We start from the raw sequence: 18,753 nt of genomic DNA, 5'->3' as shown, positions 1-18,753 counted from the left end.
TTACTATTATTTTGCTCAAATTTAACATCAACCAAACCATAGGTAACATTTTCTTTAAGCTAGATTTCATTATCAACTTTGTATACAGAATCAGCAGAGAATTTTACATAACCTGATGCTCAAAGCAACCAAGTATTATTTGTTAGAGGTTCTAAATGTTTTTGAAGGCAGATAGATACTTGTTATAAAAGTTAAAAACTCAACAGGAACTGGTTTTTATATACCTTTATATATTTTTTTCATTTTTAAACAAGGGGCTATCTCTTTCGGATTTTCATTGCTTATACAGGCCTATAATACATAGCAGACTATTATTTATAAAATAAATAAAATCTGGGAATTTATTCAATTTTTAGGGATTCAAAATTATAAAATTTCCTGTAAATTACACCATTTAGAAAATGAACATATAGCTATTAAAAAATATAGTGAAAATTGTTTAATCATTTTAGAGCAGTCAAAAATACAATATAAGATTGGTATCCTGGTGTTTGAAAGCAATCATTTTACCATATGCATTTTAATCTTTTAAATCATTCATTTTAAGCTGATGGTTAATTTAAAAAGTTTTAATCAAAGTTGTTTTCAAACATTGTCATAATATCGCTTTGAAGAGTCATATCAATGGTACCAGCCATCTGTAGAAAGAAGGAAAAAATTCAATGTTACTTTTAAAAAATGTATGCCTTCATTATAACTATATAAAAATGATTACACAACATTTGAAACAAATTATACAAAATGAACACTATTTAACATAATGAGTTTATGCAGTTTTCTATTTCTGTTCAAATACTATCTGATTTTTGTTAAAATATTGCTCACATCTGGGGCACCTGGGTGGCTCAGTCGGTTGAGCATCTGACTTCAGCTCAGGTCATGTTCTTGTGGTCTCTGTAAGTTCAAGCCCTGCATCGGGCTCTGTGCTGACAGCTCAGAGCCTGGAGCCTGCTTCAGATTCTGTGTCTACCTCTCTCTTTGCCCCTGTCCTGCTTGCCTTCTGTCTCTCTCTCAAAAATAAATAAACATTAAAAAATATATATTGCTCATGTGATAAGTAAAGGTTTTAAAACTTACAAGAACACTGAGAACAAGTTTAACTTCTCCCTTCAACTAAGAGAGTAAAGTCTCAATGTTGGCAAAATATTAAGAATGTGAACTGAGATTATATTGTTTCATCTACCTCTGTAATCAACATAGTGTGCTAAGACACGTAAAATTATTTTCTGAATAAACCAATAACTTAACTATTTGAGAAAACTATTAACATTAAAGTTACAGGCTTTCCTTGATTCTGCCACTTACTCTGTAACCTAGGACAAATTTTGTAACCAAGTTTATTTTATATATTGTCAAATGTAGGTATTTATGAAGATCGAATCAGATTGCATATGTAACATTTAGCACACTGTTTTTCATTAAATGCTAAAAAGCCATTAAAAATAACAAAGTAAACAAAAAGCAAATTAAGACAAAGGAAATAAATGTTTCCTATATTTGAAGCCTTCTATAAATGCCCATGTGGTACTAGTCTTTGGCATCTGAAATGATACCAACTATGAAATTAAAAAAAAAATTTTTTTATCAGTAAATAGTAACAGCCCAGAGTGATGGATAAATGTGCCAATTTGCAATCAATTGGTTAACTTCCTTGATGAGAATCAGTATTCTTGTTGGCTATGTGGGAGAAGATTTAGAATTATGATTTAGCTACCAAAAAGATAATATATATGTGACTCTTATAAACTATAAATATTTCTTTAAATATGCCATAGGAACAAAAGAATTTTTTTTTGAGAGAGAGAGTGCATGTGAGCAGGAGAGGGGTGGAGGGAGAGAGAATTGTGGGGCTCGACCTCACAACTATGAGATCATGACCTGAGCCAAAATCAAGAGTTGGATACTTAACCAACAGAGCCACCCAGATGCCCCAAAAATAAATTCTTAAAATCTTTACCCAGACCACTTTTTTTTTAAAAAAAAGGTTTTATTTTTTAAGCAATCTCTACACGTAACTTAGGGTTGAACTCACAACCTCAAGATCAAGAGCTGCATGCTCAGTTGGTTAAGTATCTGACAGCTCAGAGCCTGAAGCCTGCTTCAGTTTCTAGTCTCCATCTCTCTCTGGCCCTCCCCCACTCACGCTGTCTCTCTCTCTCTCTCAAAAATAAATAATGGGAAAAGAACACTAACCATCTAGAATTCTATATCCAGCAAAAACATATTTAAAAAAATAAAGGCCAGTTTAAAACACATCCACACAAAAACCTGCACACAAATATTTATAGTGGTTTACTGTAAATGCTGTAAGCTGGAAACAATATGTCTGTCAATAGATGAATGGATAAACTGTGGTACATCCATATAATGGAAGTATTTAGTCAGCCAAAGGAAAAAAAAAAAAGCTATTAAGCTACAAAAAGACATAGAGGAACCTTAAATTCATATTACTAAAATGAAAGAAACCAATCTGAAGCAGCTACATATTATATGATTCCAACTATATGACATTCTGGAAAAGGCAAAACTATGGAGATAAACAGATCAGTGGTTGGAAGGCATGAGTAGAACGCACACAAGCAAATTTTTTTAAAGAAAAACAGACTTAAAAAATGTTTTATTTATTTTTGAGAGAGCACAAGTAGGGTAGGGGCAGAGAGAGAAGGGGACAGAGGATCCAATGTAGGCTCCATGCTGACAGCAGCAAGCCCTATGTGGGGTTTGAACTCACGAACTGTGAGATCATCATCTGTGCCGAAGTCAGACACTCAACCGACTGAGCTACCCAAGCACCCCCAGGTGACTTTTAAGAAAGGGAAATTACTCTTATTTTTTAGTAGGCTACACCCCCAGCGTGGAGCCCAATGCAGGGCTCGAACTCACAACCCTGAGATCAAGACCTGAGCTGAGATCAAAAGTCAGATGCTTAACTGACTAAGCCACCCAGGCACCCCAGAAAGGGAAATTAATCTGATGGTACTGTAATTGCTGATCTATGTCATCATACATTTGTCAAACCCATAAAAAGTACAACACTAAGGGTGAATGTTGAAGTAAACTATGGATTTTGCTTGATAAACCAAGGTTGACAGTGATGTGTTAATGTTGGTTCATGGACTGTGGGGTGCTGATGGTGTGGAAAGTTTTGTGTTGATGGGAGGAGGGGAGGAGTATGTGGAAACTCATTGTATTTTAAGCTCAACTTTGCTGTGAATCTAAAATGCTCTAAAATATAAAGTCTATTACTGATATAAAAAGGCCAAATAAAGATATTTTCAGATACACAGAAGCTGAAAGAATTCATTACCAACTGACCTACACTACCAGAAATGTTAAAAGTCCTTTAGGAAGAAGGAAAATTGTATCATTTGGAAATCTGGAGCTAAATGAACGAAGAGCACTGGAAATGGTAACTACACAGGTAAACATAAAATTTTAACTTATTTAAAACTTTTAAAAAGATTATTTTATGGCTTAAATATTAGCATAAAAGCAGGGAAGGTAGAAATGGAAGTACACTGTTGTAAAGCTATTCTATCAAATGTGAAGTGGTATAGCATAACTCACAGGAACAGTGTGCTAAGCTAATATATGTACTAAAATCCTAAAGCAACCATCAAATAACAAAGTGTTATTGATAATAAGTCAATGAAGAAAATAAAATGGGATCATAAAAATGCTTGATTAAAAGAATTCAGGAAAAAAAGGAGATAAAAAATGGACAAACAGAAAAGAACAAGATGTTGCACTCAAACTTAACCATATCAATAATCATATTGAACGCAGTTGATCTACACACTCCTATAAAAGGCAGAGATTGGATTAAAAAAAAAAAGATCTCAATACATGTTGCCTACATGAAACTCACTTTAAATATAAAAACACAGGTAGGTTAAAAATAAAAGGATGAAAACATTTTTTAAATCATGCCAACACTAGTCATACAAAAGTTGAAGTGGTTATATTTCAGAGTAAATAATACCAGGAATCAAGTAAATCATTTTGTAATGAAAAGGGGTCAATTAATCAAGAGGCCATAAAAACCCTAAATGTTAGGTGCCTAACAATGCAGCTTCAAAATACGTGAAATAAAATAGAATTACAAAGATAAAAAGACAAATCTGCAAATCATACAATCATAGATGCCAATGCCCCCTCTGGTTGGGGCACCAGAACATACATTCTGCTCATGTGCACACAGAATATTTACCAAGGTAGACCATAATGTGGAACATTAAAAAAGTCTCAATGGGGGCGCCTGAGTGGTGCAGTCAGTTAAGCATCGGTTATGAGATTGAGCCCTAAGTTGGACTCTGCACTGAGCTGAGAGTGGAGCCTGCTTGGGATTTTTACTATCTCCCTCTGCCCCTCCCCCACTCATGCTCCCTCTCTCAAAATAAAAATTAAAAAAAAAAAAGTTTCAATGGATCCGATACATTATATATTCTCTGATTACACTGGAATTTAATTAGAAATTAATAAAAAATTACTAGCCAGATAATTCCCAAATATTTGGAAACTAATATACTTCTAAATAAATAATCCATGGCTGAGGGGCACCTGGGTGGCTCTGTGGGTTAAGCATCCGACTCTTGATTTCAACACAGGTCATGATCTCATGGTTTGCAGACTGAGCCCCACATCAGGCTCTGTGCTGAGCCAGCAGTATGGTGCCTGCTTGGGATTCTTTCTCTCCCCCCCTCTCTCTCTGCCCCCTCTCAAAATAAAAAACAAAACAAAATAAAAATGAAAAAATAATCCATGGATGAAAGAATAAATCCTAGTTTTTAAAACATCATTTTCTGTATATTAAGGCTCCTAAGCAAGTCAGGTTTTTTTCTTTCCAATCTTATTAAGATATAGTTGACATATAATAGAAGTCAACTTCTTCCTCTAGTGTTGAACTAAAGAAACACTGACCTGGGGCAGTTATGCAGATGGCATAACTCTGGGCCACAATTTATAGATAGTTTACTGATTTTTTCAAGAGTAAAAACTGTAAGTAATGAACCACTGTATGTGCCAGGCACTTTCCTATGTGTTTATTACATGTAAATTCATTCCATCTTTAGAATAGGTATTATTTATTACCGACAAGTAGACTGAGGTACAGAGAGGTTAAATATATTGCCAAGCCCAAAAGTCTAGACAATGGGAGAACTAGTATTTGAACCACATAGTCTAGTAGCTCTAAGACAATACTCTATGATTATATTCTAGATCTTCGAGTATAAAATTTTTATTTTAGGCTCTGATTTTAAAACTTGATCCTCACTAAGATGTAACTCCACTGTCACGGAAAATCACCCTGAATATATCTTTGAACATGTAAAAGACAGTACTCTGTTAAATCTTTCCTTAGATTTAATGAACTAAAATTTACTTACTGCTTCTCTCCTCCTCCGCTCTTGCTCTTTCTCCCTTGCTAAATTACGGTCTTTGAGAAGCAAGAGTTTGTATTTATCTTGAGTTTCCAAAGACTGCTGATGTTCTTTCTGCTCTTTTCCAAGGCACTGGTTTTGCATTTTATTTGAAAAAGATTGTTGAATGCAGCCAAGGTCCCTTAAAGAAACAGTATAGCTCAAAGTGGGTTTCAAAAGTTCCTTAAAAGTTTTTATTACATTACAAAGATATGTCATTAAAGTATAAATATAAAGCAGTGTTTTAGATTCCCCTTGTCATGTTGTGATGTTGGTTTTTGTTATGATGCCATTTTTAAGCTTAACTTTTGATGTCAAATTTTACAAAGACAATCTATATTAACAAAGAGAAGTTTACATAGAAACTGTGACCAAAGTTATATACAAGTGTATTATGTGCTTACACATAGAATGGAAACATTAACACATTTCTGGAAAACAACGTCTTTCTAATTTAGTTACATTAGTATCTTTGATAGTTTAATCACTTGATAAGTTCTATCCTCTTCAAAGTAGATACTACTTGTTAATTAAAAAAATCAATAAAAATTTGCTTTTTGCAGTTATAATTTGCTCTGTATTCTACTAAATAGCTTAATCATGGTCACTTGACAAAAAAGAAATTTAAAATATTTAAAATTATATGTCCATCATAGGGAATGGAGATTGCTACACATAGTCAATGCATGCAGATATGAATGAATACTTGAATAAAAAGGAACTGATAAATGGAAAAAAAAAAGTCCATATCTCCCAAGTTATAATCCAGTAAATTACAGACCTCTGATTTTCTTGCAATACTTTTGTTTCCTTTGTATTTTGTTCCACATGTTTCCGAATTAGTTCCTGTGTTCGAGCTTTTACTTCTTTTTCTATTGCTGCTTTTCTAAATTGGTTGAAGAGCTCATCTGAGGACTTTAGTACACCTGATGTTTTGACTGGTTTGCCTAAACTTTTCCAAGAGTCTGCATTCTTGATCTTTATATCCTAAAACAAATAGTTGATTCAGTCTGTGTCTACAGATGTCAACATTTTGGAAGGAAAACAATACTTTTTGATATAGTAATAGATCACAGTAAGATTCTAAAGAACTTCCTGTAATTTTATTAAACTTAAGTTAAAGGTAACTGATGTCAGAAAAAATATGAAAATATGATTAACAGATAAACTCAATCATCTAAGACCAAATTAAAATAGCATACTTACCAATTATTTCAATTTAATGTAAAACATATACAGTTGACCCTTGAACAACATGGGGATTAGGGGTGCCAATGCCTGCATAGTCAAAAGTCCATGTATAACTTCTGACTCCCCCAAAAAACTAATTGCCTACTGTTGACTAGAGGCCTTAACCAGTGACATAAGCAGTCAGTTAACACATATTTTCTATGTTATATGTATTATACCATATTCTGACCATAAAGTAAGCTAGAAGAGAAAATGTTGAGAAAATCACAATGAAGATAAAAATATATTTACAATACTATACTGTATCAAAAAACTGTACAAACTGTATCAAAACTATATCAAACTGTATCAAAACTGTATCAAACTGTATCAAAAACTATAAGGGGATCCACACAGTTCAAAACCTCTGTTGTTCAAGGGTCAACTGTATATTTAAAAAAACATATTTTTTAACATTTATTCATTTTTGAGAGACAGAGACGGAGTGTGAGTGGGGGAGGGGCAGAGAGAGAGTGACAGACAGAATCAGAAGCAGACTCCAGGCTCTGAGCTGTTAGCACAGAGCCTGACACAGAGCTCGAACTCACGAACTGCGAGATCATGACCTGAGCTGATGTTGGATGCTTAACCGACTGAGCCACCCAGGTGCCCCAAGGGTCAACTGTATATTAAGAGTACGAGAATCTGCAAGGAATATAAACATAAGTAAACCAGTCACTGTAAATAAAGATATTTTTGGTCCTATAGGGAAAATAAACCAAATATACAAATTATTAATAAGAGGCAAAGAAAGATAATGCCATATTTGTTGGGAACCCTCTGACATGCCTTTGTTTTTCCTTTCTTAATAATTAACTGATTGTGACTGCTGTTCTTAAGGGAGATGTGTCATGATCTAGATCAGTGCAATCCAACAGAAATATATATACTTTAAAATTTTCCACTACAGGGATTATATCTGGAAGAAGGTGGAGGAGGAGGATCTTAAGCTTACCTTGTTCCATGGATACAACTAGGTAACAAGCATATAAATGTAAGTAACCTTGAAAATCACCAAAGACTGGCAGAGCAGCCTCTACACAGCTAAATACAGAGAAGAGGCCATGTCAAAGAGGGTAGGAAGGGCTAGAGGTGGTGGGGAGCTAAACAGACCCAACAGACTCTCTGTGGGACGGTCTGTGGGAGGGAGGATGCTGAGCATAGGGAGAAGAGAGAAACGGACACCCTAGGCACCAGGAAGATGAAGCTCCATAATATTTGGCTTTGAAAGCCATAGAGGCAAAATTTCACAAGTTCTTACAATCAGCAGGACTTTAACACTTGAAACATTAAAAATAAGAGGGCTCTGAACTCAGAAACCAGGAAAGCAGAGTCCAAGTCCTTAAATATTCCCTGGGCACTGAGACCATCCAAAGTGATGCCACAAGCCTGGCAGTGTGCAAGCAGCCCTGAAAGGGGCCAGCACCACTCCAAAGTGACCCCTACCATGGGAAGAGAAAAAGATAACCACACACACCAGTTCAAATGCAGCCCCAGCAATAGGGTGGGGGCAGACATCTAGTCTGGCTGCAGTACCCAGCCACTAATGAAAGCTTGTCATGGTGGGGATCCTTGGTGGTTCAGTCGGTTAAGCGACTGACTCACTGTTCATGAGATTGAGCCCCGCATTGGGCTTGTGCTAACAGTACAGAGCCTGCTTGAGATTCTGTCTTCCTCTCTCTCTCTCTCTCTCTCTCTCTCTCTCTCTCTGACTCTCCCCCACCCTCTCCCTCTCTCAAAATAAACAAACATTAAAAAAAAAAAAAAGAAAGAAAGCTTGTCAGGGCAAAACACCTATGCTACTGTGTCTCTGGCAAATGCTGGGTCTGAGTCAACTCAAATCCAAGGCAACCAAAGACTGGCTCATTAAGAGCACTGGGACTAAATCCTACCTACAACAGGCACAGAGAGCCATTGCAGATGACTGGGCTGAAGGCAACAGTAAGGCACACACAACACACATAAGAGACACCTCTGAAACTCCAGGTTCTGGTGAACAGGGAGCAACTGTGTTACAGGGCTCTATAGAACCTCTTTTTCAAAAGGCCATTACTTTCAAGTATAAGAGGTGTAGCTGACTTTCATAACACACAGACACAGACATACAGAGTTGGACAAAACAAGGAGACAGAAGAATGTGTCCCAAATGAAAGAACAGGAAAAATACACAGCAAGATACCTAAGTGAAACAGATAGGTAATATGCCTGATAGAGAAGTTAAAGTATTGGTCATAATTATACTCACTGGACTTCAAGACAAGAGTGGAAGAGACTTCGGTGAGACCATTAAGAAAGAGATAGAAAATATAAAAAAGAACCAATCAGAGATGAGAAACTCAGAAACTGAAATTAAAAATAAAACAGGTGGAAGAAATAGTAGACTAGAGGAAGCACAAGAAGAGATTAGTGACCTGGAGGAAAGAGTAATGGAAAACAATCAAGCTGAAAAGGAGACAAAAATATAAATAAATAAATAATGAAACGACACTTAGGAAAGTCAGCAACACCATCAAAGGTAATAATGTTCACATTATAGGGATCCCAGAAAAAGAAGGGACAAAAGGGGGGCAGAAAATTTGAAGAAATAATAACTGAAAACTTCCAAAATCTGAGGAAGAAACCAGAAATCCAGATCCAGCACAGAAGGCTCCCAACAAAAATCAATCCAAGGAGGTCTACTCCAAGACATGTAGAAATTAAAATGGCAAACTATAGTTTTAAAAGCAGCAGGAGAAAAAAAAGTTACATACAAGGGAAAACCCCACAAGGCTATCAGCTGATTCTTCAGCAGAAACTTTGTAAGCAAGAAGGGAGAAGACATGATATATTCAAAGTGCTGAAAGAAAAAAACAATCTGCAATCAAGAATACTCTAGGGGTGTCGGGGTGACTCATTGAGCATCAGATTCTTGATTTTGGTTGAGGTGATGATCTCCTGGTTCATGAGGTCAGGGCCTGTGTCGGGCTCTGCGCTGACAGTGCGGAGCCTGCTTGTGATTCTGTCTCCCTCTCTCTGCCCCTCCCCACATGCTGTCTTTCTTTCACTCTCTCTCCCCCAAAATAAATAAATACTTAAAACAAAAGAGACAGAGAATACTCTATCCTGCAAGGCTATCATTTAGAATATAAGGAGATAGAGTTTCCCAAACAAAAGTTAAAGGAATTCAGCCCCACAAAACCAGCCCTACAAGAAATATTAAAAGAGGATTCTTTGAGTGGAAAGAAACATCCTAAGTAGGAATAAGAAAAGTAGGAAACACAGAAGTAGTAAAATTAAGTATAGCTATAAAAATCAGTCAAGGGATTTACAAAATAAAAGGATGTAAGGTATAACACCACATACCTGAAACATAGGTGGGGAAGACAGGAGTGAAGAATGGGTCCAAACTTAAGGGACCATCATTTTAATATAGACAGCTATATATAGAAGATGTTATATATAAACCTAATAGTAACCAAAAATCAAAAACCAGTAATAGATAAGCAAAAAAATAAATAGATGAGAATCCAAAGTCTGTCACTAAAGAAAGCTGGCAAACCTTGAGAGAAGGGAGCAAGAGAAGACAGGAACAGGGAAGAACTACAAAGCAAACATAAAACAAGCAATAAAATAGCAATAAATCCATTCTTATCAATAATTACTTTGAATATAAAAGGACCAAATGCTTCAATCAAAAGACAGAGGGTTTTGGAGTGGATGCAAAAAAGCAAGACCCATCTATATGCTGTCTCCAAGAGACTCATTTCATACTAAAGATACATGCAGGGGTGCCTGGGTGGCTAAATCAGTTGAGTGACTCTTCATTTCAGCTCAGGAGGGTTCCCCAGGGTTGTGGGATTGAACCTTGCATTAGGTGTAGTAACAGAAAAGCAGTTCTCATGCAAATGGAAGTAAAAGGAGAGCCAGGGGAGCAATACTTATATTAGACTTTAAAACAAAGACTGTAACAAGAGACAGAGAAGGACACTATATAATCATACAGGGAAAAATCCAACAAGATAGAACAACTGTAAATATTTATGCAGCCAACATGGGAGTATCCAAATACATAAAACAGCTAATAACAAACATAAAGGAAATAATCAATAGTATTACAATATAGTAGGGGACTTGAACACACCACTTACACCAATGGATAGATCACCCAAACAAAAAATCAACAAGAAAACAGTGGCTTTGAATGACACATAGCACCAGATGGATCTAATAGGTATATTCAGAACATTCCATCATTAAACAGTAGAATACACATTCTTTTCAAGTGGAAACACAACACTCTCCAGTATAGATTTCATGTTAGGCCACAAAACAAGTTTCAAGAAATTCAAAAAGAAGTCATACCATACATCTTTTTCTGACTACAACACTATGAAACTAGCCATCAACCACAAGAAAAAAAATCTGAAACAACACAAATACATGGAAGTTAAATATCATGCTACTAAACAACAAATGTGTCAACCAAGAAATCAAAGAGGAAATCAAAAAATACATTGAGACAAAAGAAAATGAAAACGTAATGGTCCAACATGTTTGGGATGCAGGAGAAGCTGTTCTTTTTTTTATTCTACAAATTATTATTTTTTTACATGTAAATTTTTTTTTTAATATACATACTAGTTAGCATATACTGCTATAATGATTTCAGGAGTAGATTCCAGTGATTCTCCCGAGTATAACACCCAGTGCTCATCCCAACAAGTGTCTTCCTTAGTGCCCCTTACCCTATCCCCCCCCCCCACCTGCAAAAGCTGTTCTAAGAGGCAAGTTTTTAGCAATACAGGCCTTTCTCAAGATGCAAGAAACATCTCAAATAAGCAACCTAAACTGACACCTACAGGAGCTAGAAAAAGCTTTAAAGCCTAAAAGTCATCAGAAGGAAGGAAATGATGAAGATTAGAGTAGATATAAATGAAATAGAAACTTTTCCCCTAAGATCAGGAATAAGGTAAGGATGTCTGCTCTCACCACTTTTATTCAACATAGTGTGGGAAATCCTAGTTACAGCAATCACACAAAAGAAAGAAATACAAGGCATCCCAATTGGTAAGGAAGAAGTAAAACTTTAGCTGTTTGTAGATTACATGATACTATATATAGAAAACCCAAACATTCCACCAAAAAAACTACTAGAACTGATAAATGAATTCAGTGAGGTCACAGGGTTACAAAAAAAAAAAAAATCAACTTACATAAATCCATTGCATTTCTATATGCTAATAATGTAGTAGCAGAAAGAGAAATTAAGAAAACAATCCCATTTACAATTGCACCAAAAACAGTAAGACAGATAAGAATAAACTTAACCAAGGAGGTGAAAGACCTGTACTCTAAGAAGTATAAACTATTGATGAAACAAACTGAAGATGACACAAACAAATGTAAAAGTATTTCATACTCATGGGTTGGAAGAACAAATATTGTTAAAATGTCCACACTACCCAAAACAATCTACTGATTTAATGCAATCCCTATCAAAATATCTATAGCATTTTTCACAGAGCTAGAAGAAATAATCTTAAAATTTGTACAGAACCACAAAAGACCCCAAATTCCCAAAGCAATATTGGACAAGAATGAAACTGGAGGTATCACAATCCCAGATTTCAAGATATACTACAAAGCTACAGTAACCAAAACAGAATGGTACTGGCACAAAAATAGACACATTGATCAATGAAACAGAATACAGAGCCCAGAAATAAACCCATGATTAATCTTTGACAAAAACAAATCTTTGACAAAGGAGGCAAGAATATGTGCTGGGAAAAAAGACATTCTCTTCAACAAATGGTGTTAGGAAAAGTGAACTACTTTCTTAGACTATACACAAAAATAAACTCAAAATGGATTAAAGATTTAGACGTGAGTCTTGAAACCATAAAAATCCTTGAAGAGAGGAGAGGCAGTGATTTCTCTAACATCAGCCATAGCAACATTTTTCTAGATATGTCTCCTGAGGCAAGGGAAACAAAAGCAAAAATAAACTATTGGGACTACATCAAAATAAAAAGCTTCTGCACAGCAAAAGAAACAATAAAAAGAACTAAAACACAACCTACTGAATGGAAGAAGATATTTGCAAATGTCATATTGGATAAACAGTATCTAAAATATATAAAGAACTTAACACCAAAAACCACAAATAATCCAATTTAAAAATGGGCAGGAGACATGAAAAGGCCATTTCTCCAAAGACAGACAGATGGCCAAAAGATGCATGAACAGATGCTCAACATTACTCATTAGGGAAATGAAAATCAAAACCACAATGAGATCACCTCACACCTGTCAGAATGGCTATAATCAAACACACAAGAAACAAGTGTTGGCAAGGATGTGGAAAAAAACAGACCCTTGTGCACTGTTATTGGTGGACATGCAAACTGGTGCAGCCACTGGGGAAAACAGTATGAGGAGTCCTCAAAAAATAAAAAATAGAACTACCCTATTCCATTACTGGGTATTTATCCAAAGAATATGAAACACTGATTCCAAAAGATATATACACCCCTATTTTTATTGTAGCATTATTTACAATAGCCAAGTTATGGAAGCAACCCAAATGTCCATTGATAGATGAGTGGATAAAGAGGTAGTATATATATACAATGGAATATTACTCAGCCACAAAAAGGAACGAAATCTTACCAGTTGCAACAACATGGATGGATCACTTAGCATCTAGCTAAGTGAAATTAGCTATTCAGAGAAAGACAAATAGCATATTATTTCACTCATGTGGAATTTAGGAAACAAAACAAAAAAGACAAACCAAAAAACAGACTCTTAATTGTAGAATACAAATTAATGGTTACTAGAGGAGAGGTGGGTGGGAGGATAGGTGAAAGAAGTGAGAGGGATTAAGAGTACACTTATCATTATGAGCAATGAGTAATGTATGGAATTGTTGAAATCACTTTTTGCACACCTGAAAGTAATATAACACTATGTTAACTACACTGGAATTAAAATTTTTAAAAATATTCTAATACATTAACAAGTTTAAAAAGTGTAAAATTTTAGCATTTATCCAAATATACTCAAAGCATTATTATTTCAACATATACTCAGTGTAAAAGTTTGAAGATAATTTTATATTTTTTGTAAGTCCAAATTGGTGTTTATTATATATTTATAGCATATCTCAATTCAAATGCTAAACTGATTGGAAACAATCGATTTGCAACTGCATTTCATGAAACATACAGCTGAAAAAGTAGATATGCACAATCAAGCTGTTCCAAACATACTTAAATGTTTCAAAAAGTGAACAGAGTACCAATTTTGAAATTTAATTAAATAAGGATTAAAACTTAGTTCTTCAGTTGCAGTAGCCACACTTCAAGGTTTCAATAACCATATGTGGATAGTGGCTACCATATCAGACATTGGACAATTCAAATCTAGATGGCCCTTCTAAGAGTTAACGTGCCACATCATCTAGTATAGATCATGTGCTATGCCACAAAACAAGTCTGCATAAATTTAAAAAGATTGAAATTTATCTAGCATCATTCTTGACCACAACATTATGAAACCAGGAATCAATTACAAGAATAAAACTGGAAAATTAACAAATATGGAGATTAAACAACATTCTACTACTGAACAACCAATGGCTCAAACAAGAAATCAAAAAGTAAAAAATATCTTGAGACAAATGAAAATGGAAATATACTAAAATGTATAGGATGCAGAAAAAGCAGTTCAGGAGGAAAGTTCACAGTGATAAATGCACACACAAAAAACAAGAAAGATCTCACAAAACCTAACTGTATATACCTCAAGGAACCAGAAAAAGAACAAAGCCCAAGGCTTACAGAAGGAAGAAACAAAGACCAGAGTAGAAATAGATTTTTAGGGGCACCTGGGTGGCTGGGTGGATTAAGCATCCAACTCTTGATTTCAGCTCAGGTCATGATATCATGGTTCGTGGGTTCAAGCCCCACGTTGGGCTCTGTGCTGAGTGTGGAGTCTGCTTGGGTTTCTCTCTCTCCATATTTCTCTACCCCTTTCCCACTCACAGCCACTCTTTCTCAAAATAAACAAACTTAAAAAAAAGAAAGAGTCCTAAAAGACATTAGAAAAGATCAGTGAAACTAAAAGCTGATTTTTTTTGTAAAGATAAAGGAAATAGACAAACCTGTGACTAGACTCACCAAGAGAAAGAAGACTCAAATAAGCAGAATCATAAATGAAAGAGCTATACAACTTATACCACAGCAATACAAAGGAAGATAAGAGTCTACTATAAGCAATTGTATGTCAATGACATGGACAACCTGGAAGAAATGTATAAATTTCTAAAAACATAATCCTCCAAGACTAAATGATGATGAAACAGAAAATCTGAACAGAATAATTACTAGTGAGGACACTAAGTAATCAAAACCCTTCAAACAAACAAACAAAATCTAAAACCAGATGGCTTCACATTTAAAGAATTAATACTAATCCTTTTCAAGCTCCCCCTCAAAATTAAAGGGGAAGTCTTTTTTTTTTTTTTAAAGTGTATTTATTGTGTATGTGTGTGTGTGGGGTGGGGGGGAGGGACAGAGAGAGGGAGACAGAGGATCCAAAGCAGGCTCAGTACCAACAGAGAGACCAATATGGGGCTCGAATTCACTAACTGTGAAATCATGTCCTGAGCTGAAGTCAGATGTTTAACTGACTGAGTCACACAGGTGCCCTGAAGGGAAAGTCTTTCAAACTCATTTTATGAGGCCAGCATTACCCTGATACCAAAACCAGATAAGGACACAAGAAAATTATAGGCCAATATCCCTAATGAACATACATACATACAAAAGTCCTCAACAAAATATTAGCAAACCCAATTCAACAATACATTAAAGGCATCATATATCACAATCAAGTAGGATTTATTCCAGGGATACAAGGATGGTTCAACATCCACAAATCAATATGATATACTAGATTAACTAAATGAAGAATAAAAATCATATGATTACCTCAATGCAGAAAAGGCATGTAACAAAATTCAACACCTGTTTATGGTAAAAACTCTCAATAAAGTGGGCATCAAAGTAAGATGCCTCAACATAATAAAAGCTGTATCTGACAAGCCCCACAGCTAATATAACAGTGAAAAGATGAACGTTTTTCCTCTAAAATCAAGAACAAAATAAAGATGCCCACTCTTGGCAATTCTATTCAACATAGTATTACAAGTCCTAGCAAGAGCAATTTGGCAGGGTAAAGACAAGGCAGTCAAATCAGAAAGGACGAAGTAAAACTGTCAGTACTTGCAGATTACATGATAGTATATATAGAAAACCCTATAGACTCAACAACAACAAAAACCTTTTAGAACTATTAAACAAATTCAGTAGAGTTGCTGAACACAAAATTAAATGAAAATTGATGCTGTTTCTATACACTAATAACAAACTGTCAGAGACACTAAGAATACAATGCCATTTACAACTATATCAAAAAAGAAAAAAAATATCTAGGAATAAACTAAGGAAGTCAAAGGCCTATACACTGAAAACTGTAACCATGGTGAAATAAACTGATGAAAGAAATCGAAGAAGACATAAATAAATGAGAAAATATTCCAAGCTCCTGGATTGAAAGAACTAATATTGTTAAAATGTCCATACTACTCAAGGCAATCTACAGATTCAGTGAAATCCCTATCAAAATTTCAATGGCATTTTTCACAGAAATCAATCTTTAAATTTTTATGGAACCACAAAAGACTTCAAATAGCCAAAGCAATCTTGAAAAAGAACAAAATTAGTATCATGTTTCTGAATTTCAAACTACATTATAAAGCTATAGTAATCACAACACTATGGTATTGACGTAAAAACAGATACATAGGTCAACAGAGCCCAGAAATGAAATTATACAAATTTGGTCCATTAGTGTACAACAAAGGAGTAAAGAGTATAGAATGAGCAAAGAACAATCTCTTCAATAAATGGTATTTAAAAAAAAATTTATTTAGGGGCACCTGGGTGGCTCACTTGGTTAATAAGCATCTGACTTTGACTCAGGTCATGATCTCACAGTTTGTGGGTTCAAGCCACACATCAGGCTCTCTGCAGCCAGCGCAGAGCCTGCTTCAGATCCTTTGTCCCTCTCTGCCCCTCCACTGTTCATGCTGTCTCTCAAAAATAAACACTTAAAATAAACAAAAATGTTTATTTATTTGAGAGAGAGAAAGAGAGCATGTGCATGCATGAGCACAGGAGGGGCAGAGAGAAAGAGAGAAAATCCCAAGCAGGCTCCATGCTGTCATCACAGAGCCTGACATGGGACTTGATTCCATAAGCCATGAGATCATGACCTGAGCCAAAATCAAGAGTCAGATGCTCAATCAACTGAGCCACCCAGGCACCCCTTTGGTAAATAGCATTGGGAAAACTGGATAGCCACATGCTTCTATACAACAAAGGAAACCATCTACAAAATGAAAAGGCCACATATTGACTAGAAAAACTGTGCCTGTGTTCATTACAATACCCAAGACATGAAAACAATCTAGGTGTCCACTAATGGATGAATAGATTAAGACAATGTGGTACACATACAATAATGGAACATTAAAAGTAATGGACTATTATTCAGGCAACAAAAAGAAGAAAATCTTGCCATTTGTATGACATAGGTTGACTTTGAGAGTGTTGTGTTAAGTGAAATAAGGCAGATAGAGAAAGATAAATACTGTATAATTTCACTTGTATGTGGAATTAAAACAAACAAAACCAAACTCTTGATAAAATGAATTGGTGGCTGTCAGAGGAGGGTAGTGACAAGTGGGGAAATTGGGTGAAGAGGGTTAAAAGGTAGAAACTTCTGGTTATAAAATAAGTCCTGCAGACGTAGTGTATAGCATGGTCACCATACTTAATAATACTGTATTATATTTGAAAGTTCTAAGAGAATAGATCTTAGAAGTTTGCATCACAAGAAAAACGATTTGTAACTGTGTGGCACTAGACTTACTGTGGCAATCATTTCACAACAAATACAAATATTTAATCATTATATACAAATACTGAATCATTATGTTGTACATCGGAAAACCAACATGTTGTATGTCAATTATTTCTCAATAAAAACAAAAGATTTAACCTGCCTAGCTATGGTAGGAAAGTATACAATACCTAAACATCCTCTGTTGAAATTTATTTTTTGATAATTTTCTCCTTAATAAGTATGCTTACTTACTCTTTTCACAGATTTCCATGAAATACTAGGAGAACTTGTCAAGAGTCCCAAATAAAGCATAAGAAAATTTATGACTATATATACTCACAGGCCCTTAATTTCTATCCTGAAGTACTAAAGAGAGTCAAACATCACCAGGAGTCACCTAGATATCCTTCACAAGTGCTTCCAAAATTGCCCATGAACCCTATTTTTGTTCTTACCCATGGAATGAGCTAAAAATGAGTTGCAGAATTCCTTTGGATACTTAAGTGATTTAAAGCATGTCATCTTCAGGGGGAGGGGCCCAAGATGGTGGAGCAGCATGGAAGTTTTTTGCATCTCTGGCCCCTGAAATGCAGCTACATCAACACCAACACATCTTTCACACCTAGAAAATTGATCTGAGGATTAACACAGCAATTTGCATAACCTGAACCACAGAACTCAGCAGATGCAGCACAGAGAGGTGAACTTGGGGAGAGAAGTTGCAGAGGGTAGGGAGCTGTTTTTGCTTGCAGAGAGAGGACAGAGATAGGAGGGCAGAGTATAGGAAAAGCACCCCCCCCCCCAAAAGCAGCTGAAGAGAAAGAGTGCAAACACCCATAAGTGACTTAACAAGAAAGGGAGAAAGAAAAAAGGAGAAAGGAGAGGGTTTGGATACCCCTAAGACTCTATGAACAGGGGAGTGCAGAGTCTGAAACTCTGCAGCTCAATACCTGGTGGAGCGCTGGTGGGAAGGGTGAATCCTGAGGAGCAGACAGCAAGGTCTGAGGGGTCCTCAGGCCACATGGGGAGAGGTGGTTCCGAGGCTGTGCAGCCTCCACAGAGGCAAAGGTGCCCATGGACTCCAGCAAACAGCCACATTTGCTAGTGTTGGAATAAGGATGTTATGGGGTGGTGAAGCTTGGCGCCAGAT

General features: G+C 35.7%; 1 protein-coding gene and 1 long non-coding RNA gene across 8 annotated transcripts in view; one reads left to right on the top strand and one right to left on the bottom strand.

Moving 5' to 3' along the window:
• Window positions 1–424: 424 nt before the first annotated feature.
• The window catches only part of BRDT (bromodomain testis associated), a 79,764-nt gene continuing 61,435 nt past the window's right edge, over window positions 425–18,753 (bottom strand). For all 7 annotated transcript variants that reach the window (XM_019837426.3, XM_045036183.1, XM_045036184.1 and 4 more), the window contains 3 exons: window positions 6,202–6,407; window positions 5,388–5,562; window positions 425–638 (listed from right to left, as the gene is read on the bottom strand). In XM_019837426.3, coding sequence (XP_019692985.2) covers window positions 570–638; window positions 5,388–5,562; window positions 6,202–6,407 — 450 coding nt within the window. In that variant the 3' untranslated portion in view covers window positions 425–569. The remainder of the gene's footprint in view (window positions 639–5,387; window positions 5,563–6,201; window positions 6,408–18,753) is intronic.
• LOC123379697 lies at window positions 2,743–18,333 on the top strand. Its single transcript, XR_006584545.1, has 3 exons — window positions 2,743–3,421; window positions 7,561–7,644; window positions 17,867–18,333. It is a non-coding gene; the product is annotated as an uncharacterized LOC123379697 (long non-coding RNA).

The sequence above is a fragment of the Felis catus genome, chromosome C1 (assembly GCF_018350175.1).
Source record: "Felis catus isolate Fca126 chromosome C1, F.catus_Fca126_mat1.0, whole genome shotgun sequence".
Classification (NCBI taxonomy): Eukaryota; Metazoa; Chordata; class Mammalia; order Carnivora; family Felidae; genus Felis; species Felis catus.
Note: the sequence above shows the minus strand (reverse complement) of the source record. Positions and strands in the feature narration are given on the sequence as shown.